General features: G+C 37.9%; 3 protein-coding genes across 6 annotated transcripts in view; all 3 read right to left on the reverse strand.

Annotated features, from left to right (window-relative positions):
- The window catches only part of LOC136029544 (phosphatidylinositol 4-kinase type 2-alpha-like), a 105,584-nt gene that overhangs the window by 78,428 nt on the left and 1,572 nt on the right, over positions 1-25,584 (reverse strand). For all 4 annotated transcript variants that reach the window (XM_065708042.1, XM_065708017.1, XM_065708034.1 and 1 more), the window contains exon 2: positions 11,588-11,847. In XM_065708042.1, coding sequence (XP_065564114.1) covers positions 11,588-11,844 — 257 coding nt within the window. In that variant the 5' untranslated portion in view covers positions 11,845-11,847. The remainder of the gene's footprint in view (positions 1-11,587; positions 11,848-25,584) is intronic.
- On the reverse strand, positions 20,720-21,229 carry LOC136030400 (uncharacterized). The gene has a single exon (XM_065709388.1). The coding sequence runs from the start codon at positions 21,227-21,229 to the stop codon at positions 20,720-20,722; it is 510 nt and encodes a 169-aa protein (XP_065565460.1).
- LOC136030465 (uncharacterized) lies at positions 23,848-24,393 on the reverse strand. The gene has a single exon (XM_065709510.1). It carries the CDS (start codon positions 24,391-24,393, stop codon positions 23,848-23,850), a length of 546 nt encoding a protein of 181 aa, XP_065565582.1.

Raw genomic sequence — 25,584 nt, forward strand, 5'->3', positions numbered from 1 at the left:
ATTTGTGGCGCAAAATAAGTCACCAGCTTAGGCTGAAAAAGTAACAAAACAAACTACAAGGGCCCTTTCTGAGGTTTTTGTGATGAGGTGGGAACTTTCCTATTTAAATTATAAGCCTCTTCCCACCTCTAATATATTGCACGGTTTGTTTTTACTGTTTTTTACCACCTAAATCAGAAACCATGACACCTAGAATGAGCAGAAATAAAGGCATATAATGAGTAAAACCTCAAAAGAACAGAAATTGCAATGAACAAATGAGATATCAGACAATGAGCCATTTAAATGTTCAATCAAGTCAAAGTTAACGGAAACAGAAACTACCATAAATTCAGACAAGTCAAAACTTCGTTTAGTATTCTTCCATTTTCTACAATGGACCCCTCATTTTTATCGTGCGAGGTTGTACTGCACTGCTGGTAGAAAAAAACAGTATCTGTTTAGAGGTAGCTAAGCCATTATTTGCATCCAGAAGTATTCCAGGCAGCTCTATTTTTTTCCTTCTCGTTTATCTTATTTTGCAATGATTTTATTATCTTTACTAGTATCACTGTCTTCTTTTATTTTTTTATTATAAAGTGTGTGTTTTTTTTTTCTTTTGTTCTTTTCTATCTGTTCCCTTCGTCTGTTTTGTACGATGAGTTTTTAAAACAAATGATAATACTAAAAACTCTTACAAGCAAGATTCTCATTAATACTCTACTGAAAAATGTATTTCACAGAATTAAAAAAAAAAACGTTTTTGTTAGAAGAAATATATTTATGACTTTCAATTTGTTTTATATCTTAAGAAGACACCTTTTTATCAATATTTTTCTTTCTGATTCCATTCCATTTAAACGTAGCATACAGAAAAGTAATGACTACCTAAAACTTTACAAATTTCAATTGTTAATTTTTGAATCTATGTTTTTAACTTGCCGAAGAAATATTTTCAACAGGGAAATCCAAAATCTTATGAATCGTATCCTGATTTTCTACACATCTGGAAGGATTATCAGAGGACCTTTAATAAAGAGCTATAAGGGTTCAATGTTTTATTATTTGTTACTTACGATTTTTTCCCAGAGGTGCTCAACATGGAAGGGGTGGACATATAAACTTCAGAGGAGTCTGGTTGGATTGAAATCAGAAGTTCTAGCGCACTTTTTAGGAGTCATAAATCATTGAAGAACAACTAGCCCCCTCCCTCCACGCCCTCGTTCCCCCAAATGCATCCAATTAAAGTTTTTGTAAAGCCATTTTGCTCAAAATAGTCTAAAGGTCGTATATCTATACTTTCAGGGTGAGACAACCTGACAACCCCCCTAGCCCCTGGGCAAGGGTTATAAGTTGTGCAAGTAGCTCATTGTTAGTATTTAAGGTTTTAAGGACTGGGTGGTCATGTAAACTTCAGAGAGGGATTATTTAATTGGATATCAGTAGTTCTAGTTCTCTTTTAAGATTCAAAGTGATCTCAGAGGACAACCATCCCCCCACCACCTAAGCCCAATTTTCCCAAAACGCACAATATCAAAATTTTGAGATATTCATTTTGTCCAAAAAAGTCAAAAGGGAAATAACAATGCCAAGGGGATTGACAAAATCCCCACAGCCCCTGGGGCAAGGGTTGTAAGTTATGCAAGTTGTATATTGTTAAAATACAAAGTTTTCATGGAAGGACTAGTCCTATAAACTTTGGAGGATACTCATTTAATTTGAAACCGAAAGCTATAGTGTCCCTTTTAAGTTGAAAGTCACCGGAGGGTAGCCAGCCCCCCCCCCCCACGCCGTTTTCCGCAAACAGATCCGGTCAAAATTTTTAGATTGCCACTTTCTTCAAAATAATCAAATAAAAAAATGACAAGAACTCTGGGGTCAACCCCCTCCCCCAAACACACACAACCCATGGTGCAAGGACCATAAGTTATGCAAGTTGACAATTATTGACATATAAAGTTTTGTGGAAGAGGTGGCCGTATAGACTTTGGAAAGATCATTCGATAGGAAGTCTATAGTTCTAGTTCCCTTTTCAAGAGTCAAATGTGATCGTAGAAGAACAAGCCTCTAGCCCCCCTCCCCACAAACACCTTTTTCCAAGATGCATCGGATCAAAATTCTGAGATAGGCATTTTGTTCAAAATAGTTCAAAAATCAAAGAATTATTCTTCCAAGTTTGACAACTTCCCCCCAAGCATGCAGGGCAAAGACTGTAAGTTATGCAAGCTGCCCAGTGTTTACGTATAAGGTTCTTGTGGAATGGCTGGTAGCACAAAATTAGAAGGAGACTCATTCAATCTAAAACTGAAAGTTCCAGTTACCCTCTTAAGAGTAAAAACTGATCGGAGGGCAACCACCCACCCGACCATTTAAAACGAACAGAAATTACTCCGTATATGAAAGGGGCTTTTCTCCTCAACGCCCCGCTTTTTACGCTAAAGTTTGACTCTTTCTCTTAACTCTACTTTTTAAAACAGTAAAAAACATTAGCGTAAAGAACAGGGCGTTGAGGAGGAAAAGACCCTTTCATATACGGAGTAATTTCTGTTCGTTTTATGTTTTAATGTCGCTCCTTACTTTCAGTTAAAAAACTTGTTTTTTATTTATTTAATTTCTGAACGTTTTTGAATTAATGCATGTTTTGATTTTGGCTCTCCGTACATAAATAATTAAAACGAAATTTGCATATTAATTCTTTTTTTTTGGCTACATGTCTTTCTCGTAGTTTTAATCGGAAGATTTTGAGAAAAAATTTGTTTTTTTTTATTTTGAAAAATTAAATTTTTCGCGGCTACCCATTTTTTCAGTCAGTTTTTGAAATAGGCGGGCTTGTAAGGGTTTTATTTTAACATAATTTACAATTTTCACATCTGTATAAAGTACTGTTTTGAAACCATCGGTCAATGCTTTGGAAACCAGTGCTTCTCTACGAAGGCTACAGTGTGTTCACAAAGCAGACGGACCTTGTTCAAGAATTAAATTTAGAAAAAACAAGCTTTTTTAAATGAAAGTAAGGAACAATATCAAAACTTAAAAAGAACAGAAATTATTCTGTATATGAAAGGTCTGTCCCTCCTCCACGCCTCGCTCTTTACGCTAATGTTTGACTCTTTGTCACAACTCTACTTTTCAACACAGTTATTGATGAATCTTATATATTTGGAGTCAGCATAAGCTGATTCTTTTTATGTACCTATTGATATTCAAACTCCGTTTTTCAGTTCGTTACCACAAACTGTTTGAAACTTTCGCAACCACACTGCTATTTTTCCTCCACAAAGCCCACGCACCGTCAGTGCATATACAAGCACAGTTCTTCCACTATAAAGTTTTCTTTTCTTTTATATGGAAAACAATTGTCCTAAAATTATCTCAGCATTTCCACGACTTATTGGCTGGCTGAACAAGGTATTTTTATGCACATCGTTTTGCCATATATGACAAACAAGCAGTTGAAATAGACCTTGCGCGTCGGTAAACTCATCTAGTTGTAGAGTAAACTATTTACTACCTCGTTTCTCTAAGACAGCAAAAAGGTGGATCCCAAGATTGGAAACTTTCGTTAGATGGTTCGGAGCCCAGTCTACTATAAAACCACAGCTCTAAGGAATAGCTAAGCGTGTTAAGGTAGAACTTTAAATCATGCTGATAGGGGACTTGGAAAAGGAACGGAAGGCAGCCAACCCCTCATCCTCCCTTTTCAGATGTTTCCCCATAGGGGGGGGGGGGGGCGGTGTTTGATCCTGAGTGCATCCAAAAGACTAAGGACAATGAGGTGAAACGTTGGGGAATATTCAGGGACATACTGAGCTAAATCAAAAGACACGATCTGCCTCTAAGCTGTCAAAAAAGGATAAGCTGTCGAGTCAACTAACTCGAATTTAGTGCCCCAGATCCCAGTGTAGCAAGGCCATATATCGAGCAACTTGAATCTGTGTTATCAAATTCGAGTTTTCCGGACTTTACCGTAACTGTTTCAGATGTAACTGCAAATGTCTTTAAATTGAAAAAGAAAAAATCGCGCGGAGTTGACGGTTTGTGTGCACTTCACCTTGTGAATGGTGCTCATCTTTTATATGAAATGTTAACATTATTGTACCAGATCATATTCGTAGTCGGTATTGTGCCCGATGTTTTCTGTAGGGGAAAACTTACGCCCGTCCTGAAAAAAGGGAAGCCAGCTAATATATGCTCCTCCTATCGCCCAATTACTGTGTCGCCAGTTTTATGTAAGCTTTTTGAAATGCTTATATTGCCGAATGTTAGACATTGTTGCCAAATGCCAAACTACCAGTTTGGCTTTACGGTAGGTCTTGGTTGCGCTGATGCTCTGTTCGCCCTTGCTACTATTTTGTCTGATTCTGAGGCAACGGGTGACCCATTAGTTATTGGCTCTTTTGATGTAAGCCGGGCGTTTGACTCGTCGGTGCATGCGCAGATCCTTTTAGCAGCGTATAAACAAGGGCTAAATCTGTGTATTGTCAGAGCTATGTATTATATGTACAATAACCTTAGAGCGCAAATTAAAATACCCTCATGTCCGACTGAATCCGTTGTTGTACCAGTTTGTAAAGGGGTCAGGCAAGGCTCAGTTGTGTCTCCGACTTTGTATAACAATAGCGTTCTGCCGGCACAAGCCCAGGTAGCTACGTCTTGTGTTTCAAGAGGGATTGATGTTTCGCTCATGACGTATGCTGACGACCTACTTAATTTGAACAGGTCTGCCGATCGACTATCGAAGAATTTTGATGTTTTGAGTAGGGAATATAATAAAATAGGTTTATCATTTAATGTGTCTAAATCGGCCGTATTGTTCTTCAACGCGGGTTATTATGAGAATGAAATTCCTTTAGGTGATGCAGCTGTTAAGCCATGTGAGAGCATTACCTACCTTGGTTTACCAATCGGTAGAAGCCTCTACTCGACAGGAACGTTGCTTTTACGACACGTAGAGGCGAAAATCCGGATTGCTTACAGATCAATCATTGGTAACAGACATCGATTCTGCCGTAGATTTCTTGCGTCGCTGTATAATGCCATTGCCCTCCCACATGTACTGTATATAGCACCTTTTTGGAATTATTTGTCTTCCGCCCAATGTACAAAAGTAAGAGTTCTGTTTTTTCGATTCGCGAAGTTCCTTCTGAGACTTCCTCCGTGGACGAAGAACTCGTATATCATGCGTAAATACGGAGTGTCCGATCCAACAGCTTGCATTAACCGGGTCGTAGAGAATTTCCTGGAAAAGGCTAAGGGAAGGACGAACCCGTGGCTTGCTGTCATGTGTCAGTAGTTTTGTTAGTGTACATAGTATGTGTTTACTTATGGTTATGTTCGTAGTGTGATTTTCTTTTTTTTTCCCATTCGTACTCCGATGTAATTCTAGTGAATTTTCGGGTAATAAAAGTACTTACTTACTTACTTATATCTGAAATATCTTAGGAGGGGCCAAGGGTCCAAATATTCAATCAAAATATCTTATGTGTAGATGCTATTTTGGTTGTCAGAAGGGCGAATCTGAAATATCCCAGGAACGGCTAATGGCAATTCGTTGAAACTTTCAGAGAATTTTGAGGGACTTTGAAATAAATAAAAAGCCGCTAATTAAAACTACTAACTAATTAAAACGGAACTCAGACAGGCTGTCGGACCAATGTTTCTTCGGTCGTCCACGAGGTCGCTTTCAATCTGCTTTGATAGGGCCGAAGTCGTAGATCATCTTTGCGGGTAGATGTGGTGGTATTCAAAGCCGGTGCCCGAACCATCGCAAGGTTCGCTCGGCTGCTTTAGTCCAAAACCGAAACTGCTTTGTGAGCTGCAGAAGCTTCTCAGTGCTGACAAAGTCGGACCATCGTAGACGCTTTATCCTCTTCAGGCTCTTCGACTGAAGCACTTCGATTTCCTCGAAGGTTGCAGCTGATACTTGCCATGTCTCAGCTCCGTAAAGCAAAACAGGGCTGACTAGGGCGTTGAAGATCCACAGTTCCGTTGTACGATTGATGTTCGGATTTCGCCAGAGGTGAAAGTTCCGTTTGCCCATGGCATAATAAGCCGTGGATAATTTCGCTTGCAGCTCGGGGAGAAGCGAGCCATCTGAAGAAATTATGGAGCCCAGGTAGGTGAACTCTTGAACAACTTCGATGCCAGTGGTGCTGTCCAGGCTAACTGGAGAGTTAACAGTAGGAGAAGACGGGTCTATGGCCATAATTTTAGTTTTATTCCAGTTTATATGCAGTCCTACCTTAGGAGCCTCTTCTCGTAGAATTTGGAGCGCTTCCACCAGTTGCTCCATGGAGCCCGCCAGAATGGCCAAGTTATCAACAAAATCAGCATCTGTGATGGCACGATCTCCGAATTTGAGCCCGAAGCTGAGACGTGAAGTGGTTTTTGTCATAATGTAATATACGATGACATTGAAGAGCTCTGGGGTCACTGCACATCCTTGGCGTACTCCTGTCATGATTTGAAAGAACGGGCTGCGCCGGCCGTTTACTTGTACACAGCTCTCCGTCCAATGGTGCAGCGGCTTGAGAAGTCTCCAATATTTCTCGGGGAAACCAGTCAACTCTAAAGTCCGCCAAAGAGCTTCTTGATCGACTGAGTAAAATGCAGCACAGGAATCGACAAAGGCAATAAACGCTTTCTATCGGAACTCTGTGGTCTTCTCTACTATTTGTCGAATCGTGAAAATCTGCTCGATGGTTGAACGGTCCGACATAAAACCAGCTTTCTCCTTTTGCAGGAATTTTCAGATGATATTTCGACATCGATCCATCAGGACAATTGAAAACAGTTTGCCAGGGGGTTGACAGTAGGGTTATTCCCCGGTAGTTGGAGCAGTGGCTTACTGAGCCTTTCCTCTTACATAAAGGGATGATGACACCCTTCCGCCACTCCTCGGGAGTTATCTCTGTGGAATTGCCAGATTGTAGAGAACAGGGTTTGGAGAAGCAGGAGCATTGCAGGACCTCCATATTTTAGCAACTCTGAGCTTAAGCCGTAGATATCAGCAGCTTTATTATTCATGAGCCTTTTTACTGCAGATTCGATTTGAGGGGCTGAGAGACTCTCCTGGAGGAGCATCTGTTTCAGGTCTTTGACTGCTAGGTTGGCTTGGACTATCATTAGGAAGGCAAAAACGGGCTGGTATTGTTGAGGAGCAAACAAAAGTGGTCCTTTCGCCACTTCATCAGAAAAAGTATCCCATCCCTAGACAAGACGAGACCCAAGGTGGAAGTTTTATGTTCCATGAGGTCTCGAAGTTACTTGAATAGGCTACCCATGTCTTTCTTTTTTGCAGCTAGTTTGATTTCATCAGCTTTCCTTTCAAAAAAACTGGGTTCTGTCCCGGTGAATAAGTCTGTTCCACACTCCATTGAGCCTTCAATATTCGATCATGTCCCCAAGAAGTCTCGCCTTCCGTCTTTGTTCTAGGACTTGCAATGTCTCATTAGCCACGATTGGGTAACTCCTCTTGCCAAGCACTAGTTGTGCTGCTTCGCTGGTCTGTGATTTTAAATGATTCCAGAAATTTTCGCTGCTATTAAGTGAGCCAAGCGGCTGGAAGCGATTCGTTATCTCAACACTTTACTTCTGGCGAGTATATGGCTCCTTTAGTTTCCCAATATCTGCAGTGACGGGTTTTCTTTCCGATCGTTGCGCATGGAGGCGAAGCCGAAAATCGGCGCACACAAGCACGTGGTCTGTGTTTCCAGGCTTTGCTGATCGTTAAGTTCAGCAGCTCTTCGCCGATGATCGCCAGGCGCTTGGAAATAACGACGCAGTCTATCATCTTCTTTGGGCGACCGTCGTTGTGATACCACGTGTACTTGTGGATAGTTTTACGTTGGAAGTAGGTGTTTGCGATGCAAAGGTTGTGAGATAGGCACAGTTCAAGCAGGCGAAGCCCATTGTCGTTACGTGGGTTGGGGGATACAGGACCAATTAGTTCACGCCATACACCCATATCATCGCGCACTGTTGCATTAAAGTTGCCGAGGAGAACAGTTATATCATGGGGGCGCTGTCGCAAGGCATCTGGACAAAGCAGAGATCCTCCTTAGTCACATCATGAGAATCGTTGGTCGGGGCATAGCATACCATGACAGTCATTTTGCCATGCTTGTATCTAAGGCGGACCTCCATTTATCTGTCATATACGGCTTTGTGTAAAAGTAAGGCCTTTCTTGCAAGGCTGTTTAGCGCAAGGCCAATGGCATTCTTTCTCGTACTTCCTCCTGACCAGAGCAACGAGTCACTGTTACCTATTCGCTCTTCTCTTCTTCCGGTAAGACAGGTTTATTTAACACCCATAATCGACACTTTGTCCTTGCGAAGTTCTTCAGAGAGTAGGCTCTTTGACGCAGGTGCATTCAGAGTCAAGACATTCAAGGTGGCTGTTTCGTAGCCCCCTTTGGTCCATAAGGTTTAGTCTATCAGTCTTTCTGAAGTCGTCAGCATGTCCGTTAACGCGCGATGATCGAGATCTTAAAAGGGAGTCCGGGTCGTTAGCTATCTTGTCACTTTTCGTAGCACTGAATATTCGGGTGGAACGTCGCTAGCCCACCGACCCTAGGTCTGGAATCTAATTAGAGCTAGATTAAACCTAGGTACTGAGATTCCCGGAGTAAGCTCCACTGCCTCAAGAGATTGCTGCAACCCTGATTGTTTAGTTATAGATGCAGTTGTCCGTTACGTAATAGGGGTTTGTTTACTAGTGCAAATGATTTCTTTGGTTTTTACGTAACAGGACTTGTTAATTAAGCGGAGGAGTCCGTTAATTAAGCGGGGAAAAACCGGTAGTAGAAACTATGATCATAGTCCAGCATTTACAGGTGAAGATGACGCAGTCTTAGGTGGTTCGTTTTGGTTCTGGCGGACCTTTATAATCCGGCAAAACTGGTTTTGAAGGTCAACAACACGTGATTTTCTCAGTATTGAAAAAGAATTCGGTGTGTCATCATCGAGGATATTATTCTTTAGTAATGGGTGCTTTTACTCTATTGGATATCGAAGGTGCTATCAGTGGCGAAATAAGAGCTAGAGTGCATAACATAGCAGTAGAAATTACAATGGGTTGCCGGCTAACCCTAGATGGGACGAGATGTTCACACGATGTATAATATCATTAAGCAAATTCAAGTCGAAAGAACAGTTATGTTTTGCAGCAACCGTGAATATAATGCATGTACAAAGATGACATGACAGATTGCATGCATTAGTTAAATATATTGAATATAGTGATCAGCATCAACCAATAACAAAAGGAGTGAGTTTGTTGCTAGTGAGAAAAACTCTTCATTCACTGTTAATCTATAATCCGTAATGAGAGTGTCAAAATTAAAAATGCTTGGATTTAAGAAACAAAAATCATAGGGAATCTAGTGACTTTGGAAAAATGGCTACTAGATGATGATTCTCAAAGATTGTCAATGCAGAAGAATCTTCACTAAGAGAATGATTGACGGTATAATGAGAAATGATTTTCTGTCTTTGGTCCAGATGCATTTACTCAATTTATTGATATATTAATTGAAACAAAACAAAAGGATATTGTGGATTTACTTTTGAGCACTAATTAGAATTCGTTTCAGACGGCCATTTTGCAAGGCAACAAGAAATGACTCGAAAAATCGTATCTGAACATGTTTTGTGACGCCATTCGATTACTCCTTCTCATAGGAGACACTCAGTTCATTGATCCTGACTCAGTTTCTTTTCAGAAGTAAGACAGTCAGCATTGAAAATATGTTTTACACATATCCATTATGTTTGTATACACTGAGCAGCTAGTTATCCTGTGAGAATGGTGCTATAATTGATGATTATAATGAAAACTGTAGATTAGGCAATCCGTGTGAAATGCATAGCGGATAACAGAGTGCAAATAATTCCTGTCCTGAAGAAATTTGTGACACATACCCTAGAGATTTCCTATGCTCTAATTGTCACTATGATAACGCTTTGGTTTGCTTCAAATAAGCAAGTTGAAGTTACATCATACTTAAAGGAATTTCATTTTCTCTCAATGAGTTTTTCTATTTTCAGGAAACCTTTATAATCTAAAGATTTTTGTCCGCATTACGATTCGAAAGAGATTTCCCCACAACAAAACGGAGCACTAGACGCCTGGACCAAGAAACCCTTTCTAATATTATTATTCCAGACATTTTTTGTACGTGATAACCTACCACACATACGAGAATTCCCTGTCCCGCTTTCTAGAACGATTAAATGGATCGCAAGTTTCCAACCCTTTCCATATGAGAGCACGCAGGTACGCCAACTCTATTGATTTTTTATTTATTAAGGGCACCTACCTGATACAGCGTTATTAATTTTCTAGCGTGATCAAGACAGACTAAGTTAGCACTTGAATCAGTGATATGTTACATAGGATTGGCTTTAGATATTGCAGCTTTTAATAAAAAGGCCCCCGTTTCTTTGCTGAGTTTTAGATTTCCGCCCCCTCTGTCGAAAAAACTCTTTTAACCCCCCTGCATAATCTTAAGCTCTAGAACATGTTAGTCCAAGCAATTCCTGTCACCATGACAAATACGGATAACCTACGGCACCCTCTGGCACCCTTCATCGCTCCAAAGGCATTTTCAGACATTTTCATGGTAAAAATATGCTTCAAGTCCATTGGTTCGGGTTTTTGCAATCCAACTTAAACGTAATACACCATAGCAATTCACGCCAATATGGCAAACTAAGGATGGCACACGAAACCCTCTGGCACCCCTCATCATTCCTAAGACATTCTTTTTCAGGTATTTTCCGGTTGATACATGCTTATGCATACCAACCCTCCGTGAAACAACAAGTCATTTCACGTCACCGTACCATACTATGACTGAACCTCTGGCAGCTGGGAAAAGGCTGGGGAAAAAAAGGTAACTACAATTATTTTTTCCTTGGGCACACATCGTCTTCGCTGTGCACCCTGGAAGCACATCTTTAAATTATTCTGAGTAAAATGGCTATCTCAAAATTTTGATTTAATGCCTTGGGAGGTTACGGAGATACTAGAGGCAAAAAAGGTCATGGGAGAAGGCTTATGTAACCCTCCAATCGCTTTTGGCCATTAAACTTCCAAGTTCTGACTGACTGAACAATCTTTTAAATTTCCACGATCACCCTTCATACAAAGTGGCCTGGAAAGAAAAACATATAGCAATTCATTTAGTCTACATACTTTGATATGATCTTGTTTCTCAATTAAATTATTCTTATAAATCGACAATAAATAAATAAACCTCTTTCCTTTTTTCAGGCACCAGATTATATCCCAATTCCCCTTCCTCTCATAGATCTAGAATTTGTGCAGTTATTGAAAAACTGGCTTTTCATGAGACTCGTGGAAACCCTGTGTTACTAGAGGACTGATGAAGGCAATGACAAATCGATGACTGCTTTGTAAATATTCTGTAATGTCTCCTGAGGTGAAGGTGAGATATAAAAAATATAATTGTGAAAAATAAATTTGAAAAAAAGAGTGTAGGTAATCCCAGGCAAATGTGGAGAGTAATTCAGTCTGTTGTGAGCCCTTCCGAGAACACTTGCGTGTGACAACCTTGACCTATAAAGACGTCTTATTCATACTTACCCATCAGAATTTTGATATGATTCACCACTTCCTTCAAGAAAAGGAAGAACGCTCTGATTTCCAGATGTAATAGGTGTATCCAGGTCTATCAACTGGTCATCTTCAAAATGTGTTGTACCATTCACTTTGGTATATTCCTTTTTATTCGGAGTTCCTTTTTTAGGGGAAGCTGACATGACTGCCAAAACTTCGAGTTCCCTTTCCGGAGCACTAACATCACTAGCTACATCCACTAACTGTACAACATGTGTATTCATTATCTGAAAAAAAAATGGCAGAATCAACATCTACAACCCTTAAAGCACAAAACAGATCTAAAGATATACAACAAACAAATTTTGAAAAGCGTATATTTTGCATGCATCCAAATGTGAGGGTGAGAGAGCCGTTACCTTTCCTTGGCCTGTTTAGAGCAAATGAAATAAGTAGTTTATACCTCTTCAGCACGAGTGAGTCTGAGCCAACGGGAAGCGTGTTAAGCTCCTCCTTCCTAAATCAAATAGGTTAGCCCAATTAGTAAAAAAAAAGAACAGTCACTAAAATGGTTCCCTACGGTTTCACCAGTTTTGCTTATTACCTCAAGATTGCAAAGCACTGACAATCTTTGTCAGTAAAAATGGCTAACTAGTTAATAAATTTCGTCACCACCTCAACTTTCAGACATTTTGGCAAGTAACACCTCAGCTGGGAAGACATATAAGACAGGTAAACGAGCAAGCAAGATTTGTTTCAGTTGTTTTGGATCTTTTGCAATAAAAGCAAGAAGTTATAAATTGTTTGCGCACCAAATAAATGACAGTCTATATAAAATAAGATATTTCAGGATAAGAATCTCTCATCTTGTTTACTTTTTTACACATTCAACAGTATTTTTTCAGCAGGATTGCAATCTCACAGAGAAGGGGTTATGCTTGTCTAAAATGATAGATTCATTTAAAAAAAAAACATTTATTATTTAACTGATTTACATAGGCAGCAATGGAAAATAATAACAATAAAACTGAAAAAGCATGTACCAATCAATTACTAGTTAAATAATTAGGCTCTGTGGATAAAAAAGATAAGAAGATAAAAAATTATATTGACTAATATTCGCTTGTGAGATGACTAACTTTGCTTTTGTTTTCTTCCCTATTTGGGGGGGGGGTTCAAGACACTAAAACTGCAGAGAAAAGACGGGCTGATGTATATTACAATACCTTTTTGCGCTTTCCACTTTTTTACTGCATTGCCACCATGTTGTCTCTATTAGACCCTGCAAGCATAGGTCTAGTTTGTGCACGAAACTACTAGAATGCCATTTCAATCCACTCTACTGGTGGAACATTTGATCGAAATCGAGAATCCTAACAACTATGGTTTTCCAAAGTATCAGCATCGTACCGAGAATCAAGTAAATTTTTCCGATTGTTAATCGGAACAAGTACTGTGCCTTTTTACTTGTCATAACAACAACAATAAAACAAAAATAGTACCAAAAGGTAATAAATATGTTTAACTAAGAGTATTAGTACCCTCCTTCGCCTGACACCATCTAAACAGCTTAAGTGGCACTTGTGTTGTACTAAAAATTATATTTATTGCAAGGTATTCAACTAGGCCTTGCGCTTTGGTTCAACTTTTCCAATATCATTCATAGGCCTTTACAATGAATCTAACCTCTGAAAAGAACCTGGCTCCTGCAAAATTGCAATCCAGTGTTTGGTGAGCAAGTGCGCCAATCGTTTAGTGACCATTACATTGATTAGCAGCAATCACCCCTCCGGCGATGCACAATTCTAGGCTGGAAGTGATGCACACCAAAATATTTAGCACAAATGTTGATGCAGGCTACAATGGCGATCTTGTTGTTGGTTAGGTTATCAATTATGACCGCATACTTCGAGTGTACTAAGCTCTTGTATATTTTCATGCACCTACTTCATTTCTTCTGTCTAGGATGCTAACTCTTCAGGAATATTGTAAAATTTTATATCGCACAATGTAAAGTTTAAAAATTTCTATAAAAGATGTGTCCATACTTTAAGCACAGTTGATATTGTGTCAGATTTTTTTTTTATCCTTTAAACTACCATGATAAAACCAGAAATTTGTAAGAAACAGATTATAGGCTAAACTTAGCTGAGACAGCAAAAATGGAAAGGAGGCAGGACCTAAAAAAAAGCCTTTGTCTGCCTTAATTTGGGACGTAGATGTGTTCCTGAAAGTTTCATTTGCCTAGATCATAGCATAGGTACTCTACAGTAACAATCACATCACAGCACCTCAAAGGCACTGTGGTCATGGTACATAACTATTAATCAATTTCGTAATAGCTTCAATCGCTACTTGGCATTAAGTTAGATCAGATCACAGCATAGGTACTATAGTCGTAAAAGCGCTAAAAAAAAAACAAAAAAAAAAAAACAGGTATCCTCTATTCCCTCCGCAATTTATGACAAGCCAACGCTAAAGATTCGTCATTGTGCACGCGTGAAGGCGGAATCACGATGAAATGCGCGAGAAACGTTGTGTCTCAAAAATCTGTAATGGAGAATGGAGAATTGTTTTTACTATATAGTGCTTATACAGTGGCCTAGATCAATAGCCTTCAAGACAGCTAAAAAGCCACTTTACCAGAGCATTTCTATACTGGGTCATATGAATCAATAGCGAATCATATATGAATCATATAATCAATAGCGTTCAAGACAGCTAAAAAGCCACTTTACCAGAGCATTCCTATACTGGGTCATATGAATGCCTACTCTAAAATGAAGAAGCAAAGCTCTTACTTTACTTTTCAATAACATCAACACCACTTAGATGCGGAATATGTCCTTTTTTGCGCATCCCAAAATTGTTAAATAGCTACTAAACGTTTCTTGTCCATTAATTTTAAAAGCTTTTTCCACAAGACAGGTTTTTCAAAGCAGAGGGGGGGGGTAGTTACCCTCCAATCATATTTAACTAATAAAAAGGGCACTAGCCCTTTCAATTTCCAATCGAATGAGGTCTTTTTGAAGTTTCTACGATAGCAAATGGTCATTTCAAAATTTCTATCAGATGCATTTTGCAAAAATACGAGGTGTGTTGAGGGGGGGAGGTATCTACCCTTTGATTACTCTGAATCTCTAAAAGGGCACTAAACTTCTAATTAGCAATCCAATAAGCCCCCTCCGAAGCTTATATGATCATTCTTTTTATATAAACCTTATATTCTCCCAGAACATAACTTACAACCCTTGCCCTGAGGGAGAAATGTTATGTCCCAAAATCTTTAATGGAAAAGGTAGAAAATTTTGTTACTGGATAGTACTTGTACTGTAGCCTAGATCAATAGTTTTCGAGACAGCTAAAAAGCCAGTTTACCAGAACATTCCTAGATTGGGTCATATGAATGCCTACTCTAAAATGAAGAAGCAAAGCTCTTACATTACTTTTCAATAACATCAACACCATTTGGATGCCAAATATGTCCTTTTTTGCACATCCCAAAATTGTTAAATAGCTACTGAACGTTTCTTGTACATTAATTTTAAAAACTTTTTCCACAAGACAGGTTTTTCAAAGCAAAAGTAAAGAGCTCCTTCAAGCCAAGAATGAGCAAAAAATAAGTCAAATAATCTTCCAAGCGTAAAACAACCACAAATCACTATCAATAAATAAAGGAAACTCAAAAAGAGCAAAAGTTAACATGAGTAGGGCTGATAACCCCCATCCCTTCTAAAGACCAGAACACAATTTGCACTTTGCTGAAAAAAAAAACAACAAGCAAATACGATCACCCTTTCCATATGTACCTTATATGCCCCAGGGCATAACTTACAGCTCTTGTCCTGAGGGCTCTGGGGGGTTTTCATTTTCAAATACATAGTTTCCAGACCTTTAACTACGTTGAACAAAATAGCTATCTTATAATTTGATTAAATGTGTTTGGGGAAATGGTGGGCATGGGAGGGGGACTAGTTGCCCTCCAATCACTTTAATCTATTAAAAAGGGCACTAGCCCTTTCAATATCCAATCGAATGAGCTCTTTTCAAAGCTACTACGACAGCACGTGGCCATCTCAAAATTTCTAGGATATGCATTTTGGAAAAATACGAGGTGTGTGCGTGTGGGGGAGGGCGGTATCCCCCCTCCGATCACTATGAATCTCAACAAGAGCTAAGCGCTCATTTGGCACTTGTGACGAGGTTGGAAGAGCCAAGAGCTCATATGGTATGAGATCTAGCAAAATTCTAAGTCTCAATAGATTGCTTTAATGCCAGGAAAATCAGAGGTTTAATGCCGTTCAGGATTTAAAATAAGAGCTCTGAGTCACGAGGTCCTTCTAAATATCAAAATTCATTAACATCCGATCACCCACTCGTAAGTTAAAAATACATCAATTTTTCTAGTTTTTCCTCTCCCTTCAGTCCCTCAGATGGTCGAATCGGGGAAAACGACTTTATCAAGTCAATTTGTGCAGCTCCCTGACACGCCTACCAAATTTCATCGTCCTAGCACGTCCAGAAGAACATAACTCGCTATAGCACTGAACCCCACCCCTTAACTCCTCCAAAGAGAGTAGGTCCAGTCCGGTTATGTCAATCACGTATCTACGACATTTATAAGTGTTTTCAAAGATTTCCGGTTTCCCCCTCCAACTCCCCCAATGTCAACAGATCTGGTCAGGATTTAAAATAAGAGCTCTGAGACATGAGTTCCTTCTAAATGTCAAATTTCATTAAGTTGTTTCTTAATCACCCGTTTTTTAAGTTGAAAATACCACAATATTTCTGATTTTTCCAAATTAAGAACCCCCAGCTCCCCCAAAGAGAACGGATCCGTTCCAATTATGTCAATTTCGTATCTACAACTTGAGCTGATTCTTCCCACAAAGTTTCATCCCGATCTCTCCACTCAAAGGGTTTTCCAAGATTTCTGGTTTCCAAGTTTTCTGGTTCCCTCCCTCCCCCAACCCTGTATATCCCCGGATCCGATTCGAATTGAAAATGGAGATCTGAGACATAAGATTCTTCTATATATCAAGTTTCATTAAGATCCGATCACTCATTCGTAAGATACCTCGATTTTCACGTTTTCCAAGAATTTCGGTTTCCCCCTCCAACTCCCTTCAATGTCACCAGATCTGGTCAAGATTTAAAATGAGAGCTCTAAAGCACAAGATCCTTCTAGATATCAAATTTCATTAAGATTTGATCACCCGATCATCCTCAAAAACATGATTTTCAAACCTTTCAATCAAATTGAACAAAAAGGCTGTCTCAAAATTTGATTGGATGTGTTTGGGGAAATGGTGGGCGTGGGAGGGGGGTTAGTTGCCCTTCGATCACTTTCAACTATTAAAAAGGGCACTAATCCTATCAATTTCCAATCATATGAGAGGATGCTAATGGATATAAAATAAAGAGAAGGGTCTTAGGTCTAAACTGTTTGGCAGAATAGTGATGGCTAATATTACATTCTTGAAGTGGTGAAATTCAGTTAATCTGAGCGACTACAATAAAATTACTGGAAAAAATATTATTCAAAAATTATTCGAAAATGTAGATAACAATGGAAGTAAACATGAGCACCTGATTAACAGAAACATGCTTCATTTTTAATGCTTAAATTTCAATGTATTAATGCTTTCTTTTAGCTATTTATGTATCCTCAATCTATATCTAGAGCTATGTGGGGAGGGTGGTCATCATCAGAAAAGTGACCAAAATTTTTGAAAAGAGCATAAAGTAAGGAATCTAATGGTACAACTTCATTTTAATATCATGTTTACTTTGAATGCAGTCAATGAATACAAATTTACCTGGTAAATATCTAGTGGTTAGCCTCTTCTGAAGCAAACATGCTATATAAATACAAGTAGGATCATTAGATCCCTTGTTTTATGCTATTTCCAAACATAATAGTCAGTTCTCTGCCAATGCAACCCTTCCACTGATGGTCCCAGATGTAGGCCTAATTATAAATTTCTTCTGTAATTTATCTCATGGTACAGTCATGAGTTTTTTGTTGAAATAGGACAAGCAGTTTTAACTTGACAAAATTTACTTTTTCCCAAGTGAGAACGATAAGATTGTGAGTATAAGCACAATTCGAAAGGATTTTGAAACATCAATCAAACAGTTCGTGGTAACGAACTGTAGTAAGGAGCGACCCGGCTCAACAGTAAACGAAACTATAAAAACGGAATTTTGATGCTAAAATATACATCAAAAGAATCAGAATTTCATGCTGATTTTAAATATATAAGTTCCATCAAATTTAGTCTTTGTCATCAAAAGTTACGAGCCTGAGAAAATTTGCCTTATTTTAGAAAATAGGGGGAAACACCCCCTAGAAGTCACAGAATCTTAACGAAAATCACACCATCGCATTCGGCGTATCAGAGAACCCTGTAGTAAAATTTTCAAGCTCCTATCTACAAAAATGTGGAATTTCGTATTTTTTGCCAGAAGACAAATCACGGGTGCGTGTTTATTTGTTTGTTTTTGTTTAGTTTTTTTCTTTTCCCCAGGGGTCATCGTATCGACCAAGTGGTCCTAGAATGTCGCAAGAGGGCTCATTCTAACGGAAATGAAAATTTCTAGTGCCCTTTTTAAGTGACCAAAAAAATTGGAGGGCACCTAGGCCCCCTCCCACGCTCATTTTTTCTCCAAAGTCAACAGATCAAAATTTTGAGATAGCCATTTTGTTCCGCATAGTCAAAAACCATAATAACTATGTCTTTGGGAATGACTTACTCCCCCACAGTCCCTGGGGGAGGGGCTGCAAGTTACAAACTTCGACCAGTGTTTACATATAATAATGGTTATTGGGAAGTGTACAGTCGTTTTCAGGGGATTTTTTTGGGGTTTTGGGGGTGGGGTTGAGGGGAGGGGGCTATGTGGGAGGATCTATCCATGGAGAAATATGTCATGGGGGAACAGAAATCCAATGAAAATGGCGCAGGATTTTCTGAAATTACTATAAAAAAACAATGAAAAAATAAACATGGAAAAGTTTTTTTCAATTGAAAGTAAAGAGTAGCATTGAAACTTAAAACAAACAGAGATTATACGCATATGAGGGGCTCTAAAAATACTTTAGCATAAAGAGCGAGGTATTTAGGAGGAGATAAATACCTCGCTCTTTATGCTATAGTATTTTTAGCAATTTCAACTATTTATTCTACGGCCTTTCTGATTCAGGGGTCATTCTTAAAGAATTTGGACAAAACTTACGATTTAGTTTAATGAACGAGGTATTAACGAGGGTACAAACCCTCTCATATACATAATAAAAATTAAAGAATATAAAAGTTTGTTACGTAAGATAATTCTTAAGTTACGTATATTTTTTACTAATAGAAAAATTCGTTAAAAATTAAAATTTATAGTTGCCTTTTTATGTAACCGAAAAATTGCATGGCAAATAGGCCTCCTTCCCCATCCCTTATTTCTCAAAATCGTCTGATCAAAACTAAGAGAAAGCCATTTAGCCAAAAAAGGAATTAATATGCAAATTTCATTTTAATAATTTATGCGTGGAGAGCCAAAATCAAACATGCATTAATTCAAAAACGTTCAGAAATTACATAAAAAAAACTAGTTTTTTTAACTGAAAGTAAGGAGCGACATTAAAACTTAAAACGAACAGAAATTACTCCGTATATGAAATGGGTTTTCCCCTCCGCAATCCATTGCTCTTTACGCTAAAGATTGACTTTTTGCCACAATTCTGCTTTTTAAAACAATTAAAAGCTTTAGCGTAAAGAGCAAGGGATTGCGGAGGGGACAACCCATTTCATATACGGAGTAATTTCTGTTCGTTTTAAGTTTTAATGTCGCTCCTTACTTTCAGTTAAAAAAACTAGTTTTTTTATGTAATAATAATATGAATCAGCAATGCCAAATAATAGACTATGTCTTGATGTTTGATATGGTCCTTGGCAAAGAATGTTGCAGCAATAAATACAGCCTAGTAAAGCTCAACCACAGCCCAAATTAGCCGAAAGTTTAAAAACACCTTTTGAAAAAAAAACTTTCAAGTGAGAAAATTGCTATTTGTAACTGATTCAGGATTGGTAAGTATCATTGCAATTAATTTTAAAGGTTTTGATCAAAATAAAAAGTACACCAATGGAATAATTTTTTTTAAAACTCCATTCATGAAATATGAAGCCTCTCACCTTAAACAGCAAGGAGTCACTTCTTGCATGGAAAGTAATGGTTTGTCATTTATTTATTTATTATTACGAATAGCGGTAAGCATCAATGCTTGTCGCAAAAACACAAAAACACAAACTCATAATACTAATCTAAAGTAAATTGGCAACGACAAACTAAACAGCAAAAACTTCTAAATAACACGACACTACACAACAAAAGCGTCTAAATAAATAGGCATATTTACTAATGCACTCTTAAAAATTCGAACACTCTCTGCCTCGACGACCTCCAAAGGCAAACCATTCCATGGTCCGGCAACTCTATTAACGAAAGATAATTGACCAATTTTTTTCAGTGGTTTTGGGAGATATAATTTATAATCATGCCGACAAGTAGAGTGATAATGGCTAAATTTCCTCCTTTAACACTCCTTTAATTATACGAAACACATTTACAAGGTCATTGCGACATCTACGAAACTTCAACGACGGGAGTTGAAGCCTAGAAAGTCTCTGCGGATAGGAAAGGCGCTGAAGATATGGGACCAATCTAGTGGCCCTTCTCTGAACCTTTTCTATCCTATGCTCATCTGTTAGACTTAATGGAAACCAAACAGAAGTATTATACTCAAGAAGAGGGCGGACCATTGATTTGTAGAGTAGTAAGAAATTACGAAGATTAAACCTACCAAAGCTTCTCCTTATAGACGATAAACGATAATTTGCATTCTTTACAATTTCCGAAACATGCTTATCAAATTTCAATTGGGTATCAAAGTAAACCCCAAGGTCACACACTATTTCGTTAGAAGGGATTCGTATGCCAGACAGCTGGTAAGTATGCACATGTGGGAGTTTACGAGCATAGTGTAGAACAACACACTTAAAAGGGTTTATGAACATGGAATTAGATTCCCACCAATAAGTTAGAGAGTTAAGATCCTTCTGTAAAAGTTGCACATCGTTTTGGTCTCGTACTGGTAGTTAAAGTTTTACATCATCTTGACAGTAGAATGCTGAACAGAGGAAGGCAGATCATTAATAAATAAACAAAATAAAATTGGACCCAGGCAGCTACCCTGGGGGCTCCACTTAACACATCAATTGAGGATGACATAGCTTCACCAACAACAACCTGCTGAGTTCGTCCATTTAGATAATCAGCAATAAATGCAATTGTTTTTTTACCCAATTTATAAGCTACACATTTTTTAAGAAGGGTAAGTATTGAGACTTTGTCGAATGACTTCGAGAAGTCGATGTAAATGCAGTCAAAGGGTATAGCTAAATAGGCAAAACGTTGAAAGTCCAAAATAACCTCAAGAAGCTGAGTATTACAAGACCTATTTTTTCGAAAACCATGCTGAGCAGGATTCCAAAGATGATTTCCGTCAAAATACTTTTGAACGCGTGAAACAATCAACTTTTCCATCACTCGGCAAAAAATAGACGTAATTGAAATTTGCCGATAGTTTTTAAAATCTGACCTGGAGCATTGGTTGTACATTTTTTCTGTCACTGTTACCAAGCTGCTGAAAAATCATAAAGAGCTGTTTAAGGGATCATTGGAATGCTAATTTTTATATATGCATGCTTTTTAAAATTTTGACACTGTAAAGTGATAGCAATAATGGTAAAGGCATTGGTAAAGTGACATATAGAACCAAAAAGGTGTATATTGGGTCCCATTTTCATAGTGAAAAGACAAGGAGGAATAAAAAAAAGGTAGCCTACCATCATAATCCAACTGGTTGAGAACCCTAAACCTTAGGTTACAATCCCTTTTTCTTGTATACCCCCCAGTCCCCTTCATTTTTCAAAATCAATCTGATGAATAACATAAATAGGATAGCCAGTGGCTAGGCTAGTGGTGATAATTAACACAATTTTGTGGATAGAGATGTATTTTAAGTATCTAGCAGGAGGTAAACTTGTTTTTTTTTAATGAACACACAAAAAAGGGACCTTTTTCATTAGAAATACTCCCAAAAAGGCATTTTTTTAATATCTTAGGCAGGGGCACCACTGATCCCCCTCCCCAATTGACATCACTGGAACAGGCAGGCAACTCAAACACTTTGGGGATTCAAAGCTATGGATAATTTCAGCATGCTTTATTGAAATTTGCAGTTGAAGAGCATAAAAAAGTTGCATCAAGCAGCAATAAAACTTAGTGGTCTAGGATATGTAATTGTCTTACATCTCTAGATAGAAATAAATGGGTGATTGGAGACAATAAAAAAGATAAAACAAAGTTTTCTACATAAGATTTTGTAGTCTGGCTATAATAGCTCTTTTAACATGGCCTTGGTAATCTAGGTTCAAATCTTGGATAAAACATTTTTTTTTAAACATACACTTTTTTAAGTGCTTATTTATTTCTAATGATCAGATCATAATATTGAACATATATTATACAATGAGAAGTTCAAATTCTTTCCAACATTAAAGGGAAAAAATTGCCTATTAAAAACATACATTTTCGAATATACACATTAAATTATTATAACATTTTTCAGGTTTCTAAAATCTGTATATATTCTATATAGAATAAAAACGCCTAGATAATTGAAATTTCTATTTCCAACCCCTCAAAGATGCTAAGGATGATATGCCCTATTGCCTCTATGTTGCAAATTTCAGATTGTTTTTAGAGAAAATTTAAAGACAGATACAAGGTTAAATATATACTTAATACCCTATTTGAGCAAAAAAAATCATGTTGACTTCATTAGTCCATTGACTGAAAAGGCGCCAAGATATTTGGAAAGAGCATAAAATAAAGAATCTAATGGTAGTACTTTTATTTTATGAGCATGTTTCCTTTAAATGCAGTCTTAGCCTCATTTGGAGCAAATATTCTGTATAAATAAAAGTAGTAGGATACCACTGGAATCCTTTTCTTGTGCTATTTTCAAGCATCATGGTCAGTTTTTTCACAATGCAACCTCTCCCCTTAATGGTCCCATGAATTTAGCCATAATTAAATATTCCTTCTTTGATAAATAATGTCTTTTTTTAATTTATTATATATTACCTTAATTTGCACTTCAGAGCAATAAGGTCCAATGGACCTGTGTTGCTCTGTGAGTGATGATGACTGACATCTGTTACTGATCTGGATCTTGCTAGCAGTATTTCCAGTTCCAGCATGACCACTCGCAATCCAATGACTTCTTGAAAGTTACAGGTGAAGTTGCTGACACTGTAGACTTGGAGAGGGAATTCTAGTCGTCCACAATTCTTTTGGAGAAGAAGTTTTTATGCATTCTTGTGTTCACATGGCATTTAGGAAGTTTCTTTGAATTGCCTCTTGTATGGGATTGGTAGGACTTATTCAGGTTGAGGAGACTAGATGTGTCATTGGAGAGTTTATGGGTAAGCAGCATGTCACCTCATCTGCAGTGGTACACCAGAGTGGGTAATTTGAGTTTTTTTAGTCTTTCATTATAGGGGAGGTTTTTCAGCCCATTTATAACCTTAGTGGCATGACTCTGCATGCCCTCAAGAAGTCTCATGTTGCCTTTATATTGGGGAGTGGCTATGCAGTTTCCAAAGTCAAGGTTGAGTCTTATGATGACCTTATAAAGTTTAAGAAAGACTTTGGGTGATCTGCTTGTAATAGATCTCTTGAGTAGGCCAAGTCCTGTGTTAGATTTAGAAACCACATTCCTTATGTGGGAGTAAAACTTGAGTTGATTATCAACAAGTACACCTAAGTCCCTTTCTTCATTGTGGATTTGAAGATCAATCCTTGTTTGCTTGTCAGGATCCCACATTGAGTACACTGCGTTTTCATTCTTTGGTCCAAAGTGCAAGATGCAGCATTTGCTGATGTTGAATGACAATAGCCACTCTTCAGCCCACTTGTTGATATGGTTGAGATTGGCTTGTAGGCTTGCACTGTGTGCTGGACCAAAAAGCTTAGAATCATCAGCAAATAGTGTGATATTGTTGCTGACCCTGGTGACTAAGTCAACAATGTAAATCAAGAAGAGGTTGGGGCCAAGGACTATACCTTATGGGACACCACTGATGATATTGCAAGGTTTGGAGTATATCTTCTGACCACCTGATCCAAACAGTCTGACCCCTTTGTGTGTGTTTAGTGAGAAAACACATGAGCTAATTGACCATCATCTGGTTCAGGTCTGCAGAGAGAAGCTTTATGCAGAGCCTTCTGTGGGGGACCTTGTCAAATGCTTTGGCTAGATCAAGGAGAATCAGGTCAACAGGTATACCAGTGTCAAGGAGGTTGGTGATGATGTTATAAGTTTCAAGTAGATTGGTTTCCACCAACTTTTTGCAATGGAATCTATGTTGGTTATTAGAAAGTATCATGTGGGTTGTAAGATGGTCATAGATTGCATCATTCACAATTCTCTTAAGAAGCTTGGCAACAACAGACGTTAGGCAGATTGGTCTGTAGTTCTCTGCTCTGGATTTGTCCCCTTTCTTGAAAATGGGGGCCACATGTGCCTCTTTCCAATCAGATAGAATAGTGCTGGAGTCAAGTGAAGACTGGAAGATGTTTTTAAGGGGTGCAGTGATGACGTTTGCAACTTCCTTCAGTAACCTCAGATAGATGTTGTCTGGTCCAGCAGATTTGTTGGCATCAAGGTTTGAAAGTTGCTTTAGTATGGCAGCTTCATCTACAATTATTTTGGTCATTTGACTAGTGGTGTTGGATAGAGGTGCTGGTGGTAGTTGGCCACCTGATTTGGATGTAAAGATGGAGGCAAACTGTTGGTTGAGCAGCTGTGCAATTTCTCTTGCTTCACTATTGTCTTCCCTTGCTATATGTTTGATGTTGTGGTGGTTATGATCTTTGATTCTAAAGATTATATCTGGAACCACTGGCAGGGGGAGGGTGTGTTATCAGAAAAATGACCAAAATGTTTGGACAAATCATAAAATAAAGAATATTAAGTTTGGGCCTATTATTTTTATTTGTATATCATGTTCCCTTTAGATAAGGCCAATGTACTTATTTGGGTAAATATATGACTGTTCATATTATTGACTTACCAATAAAGTAAATATACCACTCAATGCTTTTTTTATGCTCTTTACAAATATAATAATCACTTCTATCACAAATCCAAATTTAAGCACTTTTTGACCTAACCTAACTTAACCTTATTACATATAATTTTGGCACTGAGAAAATATAGTATTATTTTGGGTAAATATATGACTGTCCTTATTATTGACTTACCAATAAAGTGAACATACCACTCAATACCTTTTTTATGCTCTTTATAAATAAAATAATCACTTTATTGCAAAATTCATATTTAAGCACTTTTGAGCTCTTAAATATGATGAATTTTCAATTAAAGTATGAGTTATTGGTCATTTTTGAAAAAATAATACTACATTTTCTTAGTGCTGTTTTCTTGGTAATTTTTGACAAAATAATACTACACATTATCAGTGCTAAAATTACTTATAATAAGGTTAGTTTAGATTAGGTTAAAAAGAGCTTAAATTCAAATTTGCAATAGAAGCAATTATTACATTCCTAAAGAGCATAAAAAAGGCATCAAGTGGTATCTTCACTTTATTGGTAAGTCAATAATATGGACAATCATATATTTACCTTATTTTGTAGAAAACAACCAAGAAAGTAGTGCTAAGAAAACATGGTATTATTTTGGGTAAAATTCTAGTTAATTGACTTCTTGCTATCTCAGAAAGGGTTTAGGTTAGGAAAATGAAACTTTCAGGGATGAATCTACAGACTAAAGTATATCCTGGGAAGGGATTCTGAAGCAACTACCTCTACTCTTTCACCCTCTAGAGGGCCCTGGCCTTTGATGACCTTTATAAATATGTGTGTTATAAAAGTGAAACCTTGCA

This window comes from Artemia franciscana, chromosome 1 (genome assembly GCF_032884065.1).
Source record: "Artemia franciscana chromosome 1, ASM3288406v1, whole genome shotgun sequence".
Lineage (NCBI taxonomy): Eukaryota > Metazoa > Arthropoda > Branchiopoda > Anostraca > Artemiidae > Artemia > Artemia franciscana.

Excerpts from the sequence above, each read along its gene's own strand:
- LOC136030400 (XM_065709388.1), bottom strand. The coding sequence starts at position 21,229 with ATGTACAACCAATGCTCCAGGTCAGATTTTAAAAACTATCGGCAAATT.
- LOC136030465 (XM_065709510.1), bottom strand. The coding sequence starts at position 24,393 with ATGACCAAAATAATTGTAGATGAAGCTGCCATACTAAAGCAACTTTCA.